Genomic DNA, 8,716 nt, shown 5'->3' on the forward strand with positions numbered 1-8,716 from the left:
GCAAGAGAGGGATGGAGAATACTAAAAAATATTGGTGATGGAGTGACGGTTGCAAGCGCATAAGAAATGGCAGATTGGGTTAATCCGGTGGGCAACCAATCATTCGCGACCTCATGATGCTTGACCGGGTAACGCAGACAAGGGGTGCGGTTAGGGAGCCCCACACAGCAAGTCATCCTCCCTCCCAGGATGGCCACGGCTCACGCCTTACTATAGAAGTTTTATTTGCCTGCTTATATGCAGTTAGATTCCGTCAGGAGCTAGCTGTACCTAACCCTTCAGTCTCACATCACTCTAGATTAGTTTAGATTTTCAGGGGGGATAGGGTCAAATAACTACGCAAATGCAGTTTCAAGTTGCCATGCTTACCTGCGTGGCCACAGTGTAATTGGATCATGAACCAAGATTTTAGTGTGAGAAACGACAGAATCCGAAGCCAGTCGAACGAAAAAGTCAAGAGCATAAGTGCAGAGCTTCCAGAAACCAGCGATAGACCGTCAATACTGAGATTAGTCATCACATCACATAATAACAAATATCCATCAATTTCCGCCTAACACAAACTCTCCTCGGGATCACTCACAGTCACAGAGTGTCATAGTCTCCTCCCCGTTCCGTTTGCTGCGAGACCTCTCGCAGTAACAGTAATACCAGGGGCTCAGTCATACTTTGTACAGGATTGTACACCACGCCGCGCCGGGCCAGCCACGGCGGCTGCTCCGGCGAACACCAATGTTATTCAGGGCTGTTGTTAACTCTTCTTCTCCGGCGGCGCGGGGCGGGGCGGCCGGGTGATTGTTGATTAGTAGAGTCTACTGCCTATCCAAGAACATGTAATCCGCGGCGGCGCCGGGCGGGAGGCCACCGGCGCGAGGCGTCGTCGACTCGGCCATCTCCTTGAGGAAGGAGACGACGTCCTCCGACGAGTTGAGCAGGTAACGGGCGTTGGAGCGCTTCCTCCCGACGGCGCAGGAGAAGTAGTTGTCGCCGTTGAGGTCCAGCACCGAGGACCCTTCGCGCCAGTCATGGTGGCTGTTGTTGTTTGCGGTGCTGTGGTCGGACGACGACGATGACCTCTCCGGAGGCGGCGCCGCGACCTGAGGCTTCTGTGTCCTCGCCTGCGAGTTCCTCGAGTTGCTCCGGCCGTTGGATGGCCGCCCGTTCTGCCTCCTGTCCACGGATACCGAGGCACCGTCCGGTTTCACTTTTGGTTCAGAAGGGTATTCAGGGTCGAAAAACACATAGATGTCCTCGTCCTGAAAAGATAAAATTTCACATTTTTCCTACTATCACACACATTGAAGAGTGAACTAGAAAGGAATGCAAGAACATGAAGTCAGTGCAGAATTACCTTTCCTAGGAAGTGTCCTATACATAGTACATAGTCAATCGGAGTGACCATGCTTTTGCTGTGAACTATCTCTCCTAGAATACGATCAATTGCAGCACCCTACAGAACGGAAATGAATAATTGGTAAAACATCAGTTAGCTAAATAACATGACAAGCTTTCACCATGTTTAAAAATCGCACTGCCTAACTGACCTTTGTAACTCCAACAGAGCGAACTTCAACCGACCGGCTCCCTTGAACAACATCCACAGCTGCATTTGAGATTGGACCGGTCCACAAGTGCTGCAGCATATCCCTTGCTTGGAGCCTCCCAAACTCAACATCTTCACAACAGGCAAGTGCAAATGGTATTGGATATTTTTGTTATTCACAACATGAACAAAAACTGTGCATGAAGACCTGATCACTTACCGGCATACTTGTAGTTCCACACAAATGATGTTTCGCGATGTTCAAAATGAGATCTTGGGGTTCTTTCTGTGAAGTACTCAAAAACATGCTGAAAAAGAGTAAATGGTGTGAGAAGGTATACATTAAGGGGTTACGGCTGGACATTGCTCATCAAACAGACGTACCTTTACACTGTCGACCCAATCCATGTTCAGGTGCTCAGGCATTGTTGTCATCCATTCTCCATCAGTTGGGCGTAAGAACATCCCATGCTCTGCTGCCAGCCACAAGTTAAATTCTCCGAAATTCTGCAAAGGGGAGAGGATATGTTGATTTTAATACTAACAGATAAAGCAATTACAAATCACAAAATGACAGGAGGAGTAGTAGTATTACTTCATCAAGAACACTCCTGTCGCTTCCGCTGAGAACGATAACCGTAGTGCTCTCGTCCTCGCAGAGGGCTCTCAAAGGACCCTTTAAGTCGGGATGCAACTTGAGTTCCATCTCCTTGATTTGATCACCGCCCCTTCTCCCAGAGGATTCAACTGGCTCGGTCAATGTTGAATTGAAACCCTATATTCAGTCATCGGTGCAACAAACAGAAATTGTAAGGTCATGTTGTTTGAGTGCTAAGTTCATTGTACTAAGAAGGAAAAACTATACATATTTGCAGATGCCATTCATTTAGTTTAAAATGCAAGGGAAATAAATGAACTAATGTGTAACATTTCAACATATGGAGAAGTTACTGAGAAGAGTAAACAAGCAGTTTTTTGCATTATAAAACCCCAGTGATGGCCAGTATAAACAACTTCGCAACAAATATCAATAGAAAAGAAAAAATATGGTATTTACCAATATGAGCAAACGATTTTTTGACTGCAGATATTGCTGGATGGCCGTTCGATTAGGAAGGTCAGGAGGAACTTGTCTTGTTCTCATCAGAGCTTCAGCAACTGTATCGTTTAGCTCACTACATGAAAAGACACAGTGTGGTTACAAGAAAGTCTGGGAGCAGCTAACAAATTTATATTGACGATGAAAAAGAAACATTTAATCCACTAGTAATAAAAGTACAAATGAGACGAAGTGGAAACGAGCTCCTCACCATACAAAAGTTTCAGCCCAATCTTGGGCGGTATGAGTTGTTACATGCGCGTAGTTATGCCTGTGCCGCTTCTCTCTCTCATCAGATGTCATTGTTAAAGCATGTTTTATTGAGTCTGCAACTTCTGTAATATTCCAGGGATTTACAAGAATGGCACCAGCACCAAGCGATTGTGCTGCACCGGCAAACTGAAATTGCAATGGCAGAACTTATGAACCAAAATCAAATATGTTTTCAGGAGACTGTGTAAAAGAAACGGGAAATATAAACACACACATATGAATATCCTTACAGACTAAATTTGGAACCAATCGATAGCTGATCACTTACCTCACTCAATATCAAAACTCCTTTTTTTGATCCCTGGCATGCAACATATTCGTAGCTTACAAGATTCATGCCATCCCTCAGTGATGTTACAAGAGCCACATCTAAGCAAAACAGAGGAAATGCACAGCTCAAGCATGATAAAAGCACTAATATTTTGAACAAAAGAGTGCTAATAAAGTCCAACTTTCAATATCAAGAGAGCTGCCAGGAATTACCAGTGACTGCATAAAGAGCACACAAGGCATGGAAATCAAGAGATCGATCCTGCAAGGAGCAAATTATTTTAGATGAAACGAAATAGTTTGCCAAAGAGCTATTTAAAAGATAGCACAAAGAATTTAGGTCATAAGATAGCACAAAGAGCTATTTAAAAGCTAACCAGATGATGAATAGGAACAGCAGACAATGTTCCAAATCGTCCATTTATGCGCCCAACAATTTCATGCACTTGGCTTGTAAGCTTCTGATCTGCTCAAGAAACAAGGAAGTGCTATAAGAACTGCAACCAAATCTATATTGTTTAAGAGGAATGATATTTTAAAAAGAGACAGCAAGCTGACAAATTGAAAACTATGTGTATGAACAATCATATGTCAAACATATGATGCACTACATATGCTGAGTGGCAAGAACAAAATACAGAAATGTTCTTACACTCAGGGACGTCAGTTCTAGTTGGCACAGCAATTTGAAGCAGAACCACTTTATCAATCCATTCAGGGTTTTCCTCAAGAAACTTTTCAAAGGCCAAAATCTTTTGGGGAATTCCTTTGATCATGTCAAGTCGATCAACACCAAGCATTACCTATGACAATAACCAGGAACAAATACTCTGTAAGACTACAAGAGACGTCGATAAATTATTGAATTTTCAACAAAAGAAAGATAGGTCAATCAAAAAGATATCATTAGTATGGTTTATAAGTTTGTAGGTCAAGATCTAATGTCCTACATTAGAATAACAGGACAGAAATGGAAGTGTGGGTTTCAAGGTGGCATTTATGAGTTAGAACCGCTAAAATGTGCCAGGTAGATCTGGAAATTTCAAAAATACAATAGCAGCATCCTATCAGCTGTTTGGAAATTTCAAGTGTTTTCTCACCTTCCGTCCCGCAAATCGCTGTTTCAATTCATTGACATGTCTTTTTGCTGCATCAATGTCCAACGCCCTTTTGAAACGATCAGAGTCTATCCCAATAGGAAACTGAAGATTTCAGCCACGTGAGTAAAAAGAATCACCCATTTTCCAAATAACAAATTGGATATTGTATAAATCATCGTAATGAGATGTAAGAATAGGTGAAATCATGAATAGCTTAACAACTAATGGTATTTCACAACGAGGAGAGGCCCTAGTGAAGCACCGCCACTGATCCCAAACATGTCGGATAAACAAACTAATTAACATAAAAGTTCTGATGTGTACCGCTGCAACCCGTGTTAACTTTCCCTGGTCCTCCACACCTTCAGGGGTACCCTCAAGTCCGAGTATCCTGGTACATGCGCTCACGAAATGCCTTGCATAGTCGTATGTATGAAATCTGAAGAAGAAAATCAGTCAGAGCTAAGAACAACTTGTAAAGAAACCATTACTTATAAAAAGCAAGATGCATGCTCACCCGACTAAATCAGCGCAGAGCACGGAGCGAAGCAGCTCCGAGCGTGATGGCAGGGTGCGGTAAATCTCCGAGGAAGGGAACGGCGTGTGCAGGAACCACCCGACCTTCATGTTGATGTCATGCTCCTTGAGGCACCTGGGCAGGAACATGAGGTGGTAGTCATGGCACCAGATGACATCCCCTTCCTGGTAGTGCTCGTAGACGACATCAGCAAACATCTGGTTGGCTCGCTTGTACGCGTCGAACTGCGACTCGAAGTTCCTCGTGGTTGCCAGCCTGTCCTCCTGCGGCAGCCCCAGGTAGTGGAAGAGCGGCCAGAGTATGTTGTTGCAGTAGCCGTTGTAGTACTGGTGCACGATCTCCTCGTCCAGGAACACTGGTATGCATCTCTGTTTTGTTTGATCAGCAGAAACAGATATGGTTTCAGTCACTAGAACGAACTAGAGCGGTAAAAACACAGAAAGCACTGTTCTATTGGTTCAGTTGACACCAAATATGTTCTAGATTCTGTGGATTGCAACGAACCTTCTCGGCGAGTGCATTGGTGAGAGCCTGCTGGCCGACCTCGTCGGGGACGTTCACACCGGCCCAGCCAATCCACTTCGCGTCGACATCCTTCACACCTGCGAATTCAGAAAAATTCAGTACATGCAGCTACTAGTGCAGGATTCTGATGCATGCGTCGCTCCGGCGCATGACATTGAGGAGAAGGGATTACCGAGGAGCGCGCTGACGAGGCCACCGGCGCTGATCTCCAGGGACCACTGATCCTCGCCGCGGCGATTAGCGGAGACGGGGAGGCGGTTGGCCACGACGAGGAGGCGCTGCTTCATGCCGCGGAGGCCGAGGCGGCGGAACCCGCTGCGGGGACCGGAGAGCGGCGGCCGCGGGGCGTGGCCCCCCGACCCGCCACCGCCGGCGTCGTCCATGCTGGCGTGCGGGCCGCCCTCGGGGCGCGACTGGGCGCCGCAGTCGGCGAGGGAGGCCGCGGCGGGCTCCACGACGTCCGTGTCCATGGCGTCGGGGGACGCGGCCGTGGGCAGGTGGTGGCGCCGGCCGCTGCCCCGGAGCATGCGGTCGATGGCGCTCGGCGAGGCGCCGCCGTCGTTGGAGAAGGGCGAGGAGTCGGGGGCGTTGGAGGACGGGGTCGGCATGGCTTCGTCGCCCAGCCTGCTTCTTCTTCTGCTGATGATGTTGGTGCCCGCGGCGTCAGCGCTCATGGACCGCCGCGACGACTCCCCCGCCGGCTGATTCGGCCTGCAGCATTAGGCGGGCGCACGCGGTGAGCGACGGCGGCGCGACACGGCGGAGAAACGAGACGGCCCGTCATCACTCATGGGCGGCGGGCGGCGGCGGGCGGCGGCGAGCGACGAACGGCGAACGGCGACGGCTCTGTCTCCCGCCCGCGAGAGCGCGCGCGTCCCGAGGAGGAGGCGCGGCTGGCCTTAATTGCGCTGCTTTTCCTCTCGCGCTGGCTCCCGTGTTGCGTTGTGTGACTCGTGTGCGCAGCGGCTCGCTCGCCACGGACCCTGTTAAAACGGCGCGGGGTGGGGCCCGTGCGTCAGTGGGATAGCCGCCAGCCAGGAGCACGGGCCTAGTCAAGCGCGCCGGGCCGCAGAAAATCCTCTTTTATTACGCCCACCGTTCGTCATACACACACGCCCCCCAAATTCGTCCCCCTTTTTGTTTTCACAAAAAGTTTCAAGCGCAAAAACCGTAATCACGTTCCCGTTCTATTTTTCCCTAAAAAAAACTTTTTAAAAAAAACTCTACTACTAACAACAGGAAAATAATAAGCTTAGCCAAAAAAAAAATTCTCTACAACAGAAATCGAATGCGATTACAAGACCCGGAGAAGGCCGGATCGTGATGGCGTTCACGGCCCATACGGACCGGCCACCCTGGTCACGCCATGCCCCCGGCATCGGAACTACTGCTGCCAATCTAATCTACTAGTCCCCGATGAGATCGGCGGGAACCGCCCTGCCCGCCGGCCGGGATCCATCCAAACGAGGCGGCGGCGCCGCACAGGCGAAACGAGAGAAAAAAAAAAGGAACGTGGTACGGATGAACAACTCACCCAGATCGGTCGCCGCCTCGCGCTGCTCTGGGCTCGTTGCTGCAATGGGATCCGACTCCGGCCGGCTGGTGATAACAAGAGAGGAGATGAGTCCGGGGGATGGGAGGGGACTGCAACAGACTAGCAGAACAGAACACACTAGGGAGGGAGAGAGGGGGGAAGGGGGGTGGTACCTCATGCAACATGCAGCAGGGCCGTCATGCCTCGAACTCGCACTCTTGTTTGAGAGCACGAGCGATGTGTGCAGGTCGGGGTGGGGGCGATTGGCACCTTTTTATAGGATCGCTGGGATCCAGCTAGCGGCACCTCCCCCTCGGCCAATACACGAACCGTATTTATAAAGAAAGAAAAAAGGAACGAGCTGCGCATGTTTGTGAAATTGCCCCTCCTGCCCCTCAGGGCTGCAACTCTTCGGGCCTAGAGGTGTTTAGTGTAAATCATCGTGTATTCCTGGCCCTGCTTTTAGTTTGCTCTTGTAATGGAATTCTCTAGTAGACTAGTAGAAGAGAAAGGAAATACATGACAATGTACCTTTTTAAGGGATACCATAAAAATGTTCTATATAAGCTAGAGAAAATGTGACTGCTATAAATGAAAACATAAATACCGTTTTTAAAATCATAGTTTATAGTTTATAATGCAAAAAAATAAAAGTAAGCAATGTACTCAACCATAATTCGTGTTCGTTCATGAACATTCCTAGGAATCCTTTTCTATTTTTAAAATTCCATATTTTCCATATTTCTTAAGTTCTCTGTACAATAGTTTGTCTTCATATTCTTGTTTTCATGTTTTGCAGTAAGTTTCTTCCTTATTCATTTATTTGCTATTCTTCCAGAAAACATTTTTTTTACTGTGCTTTCACGTGTGCAAAGTCATCGTTGTGTCATCCATCAAAGTACTTCAACGTCGGGGAGAATGGTATCCCTCGTGTGCGCTCACAACTATTTGTGCATGAGGCCTTGGAGAATGGATGTGGGCAACGACGTGGGGCCGGACATGGATGCACCGACCCTCATGGAGTTCATGGTATTATGGCAACGCGATGGAAACATACAAACACAAGTTGGGATTCCGGATGTCATCAAGTGGGCTTGGGAGCCGGGTGGCGCTTACACTGCTCGATCGGCGTACGCAACGTTGTTCATGGGAAGACAACTTGCCCCCATGGCTGATTTCACGTGGAAGTCTAGACACCCCCCCCCTGCAGTGTCGGTTCTTTGTGTTGGCTCGCCATGAAGAACCGTTGTTAGACCTCCGATCGTTTGGCTAGACGTGGACTGCCGCATCAGGATACTTGCCCACGTTGCAACCAGGAGGATGAAACCATAAGTCATATCATGTTGCAATGCGTCTTCACGAGAGCCTTCTGGTTACAGCTGTGCACAACTTTGGACAGGCCGGACTAGACCCCCACGCAGACAAGCACCCTCCCTATTTGGATCCTGGGCAAGTGCATCCAAGGCATGCATGACAAGGATTTGCGAGCTTTGCTCACACTGGCCTTTTGGGAGTTGTGGAAGCACTGGAATGGCATTGTTTTTTATGGTGAATCGCCATCTTTGCAGTGGTTGCTAGGCAGGGTTCTTGTTGAGGGTAGAGCTTGGAGGATGGCGGGATTGTAGAGATCACCGGGTTTAGATATCCTCTTCTCGTGGATTCAAATGTGGGTGTCGAATGAGACATAGATTTGTGTGTTAGTGTGGAGTGGACGGGTGTGTTGTAACACCCTCGGTGGAGGGCTCTTGTACCCTTTCTCTGTCTCTCTCTCTCTCAACATGTATGATATGCATGCTATGTGTATTCGAGAAAAATGAAACGTCGGGGAGAAAGG

At 48.4% G+C, this 8,716-nt stretch overlaps 1 protein-coding gene across 2 annotated transcripts; it reads right to left on the bottom strand.

Moving 5' to 3' along the window:
• Nucleotides 1-474: 474 nt before the first annotated feature.
• LOC119349019 (alpha,alpha-trehalose-phosphate synthase [UDP-forming] 1-like) lies at nucleotides 475-7,173 on the bottom strand. Of its 2 annotated transcripts, XM_037617027.1 has the most exons (19): nucleotides 7,056-7,173; nucleotides 6,883-6,947; nucleotides 5,521-6,059; nucleotides 5,328-5,425; nucleotides 4,803-5,191; nucleotides 4,610-4,724; nucleotides 4,286-4,387; nucleotides 3,838-3,988; nucleotides 3,563-3,651; nucleotides 3,399-3,447; nucleotides 3,184-3,284; nucleotides 2,854-3,041; nucleotides 2,601-2,718; nucleotides 2,139-2,318; nucleotides 1,928-2,050; nucleotides 1,764-1,851; nucleotides 1,545-1,675; nucleotides 1,352-1,450; nucleotides 475-1,256 (listed from the first exon to the last, which is right to left on the bottom strand). In XM_037617027.1, exons 1-19 carry the CDS (start codon nucleotides 7,065-7,067, stop codon nucleotides 813-815), a joined length of 3,081 nt encoding a protein of 1,026 aa, XP_037472924.1. In that variant the 5' UTR covers nucleotides 7,068-7,173; the 3' UTR covers nucleotides 475-812. The 2 variants fall into 2 exon arrangements, with proteins under 2 accessions (XP_037472924.1, XP_037472926.1); XM_037617029.1 differs by lacking the exon at nucleotides 6,883-6,947 and having other exon boundaries at nucleotides 7,056-7,075.
• Between the last annotated feature and the right edge of the window lie 1,543 nt (nucleotides 7,174-8,716).

The sequence above is a fragment of the Triticum dicoccoides genome, chromosome 1B (genome assembly GCF_002162155.2).
Source record: "Triticum dicoccoides isolate Atlit2015 ecotype Zavitan chromosome 1B, WEW_v2.0, whole genome shotgun sequence".
In the NCBI taxonomy this organism is placed as follows: Eukaryota; Viridiplantae; Streptophyta; class Magnoliopsida; order Poales; family Poaceae; genus Triticum; species Triticum dicoccoides.

What these genes read in the sequence shown, in the direction of transcription:
- LOC119349019 (XM_037617027.1), bottom strand. An exon ending in CCAATGCACTCGCCGAGAAG is followed by an intron (nt 5,192 to 5,327) that starts GTTCGTTGCAAT and finishes CAAACAAAACAG; the next exon opens with AGATGCATACCAGTGTTCCT. An exon ending in CTCTGCGCTGATTTAGTCGG is followed by an intron (nt 4,725 to 4,802) that starts GTGAGCATGCAT and finishes TTTCTTCTTCAG; the next exon opens with ATTTCATACATACGACTATG.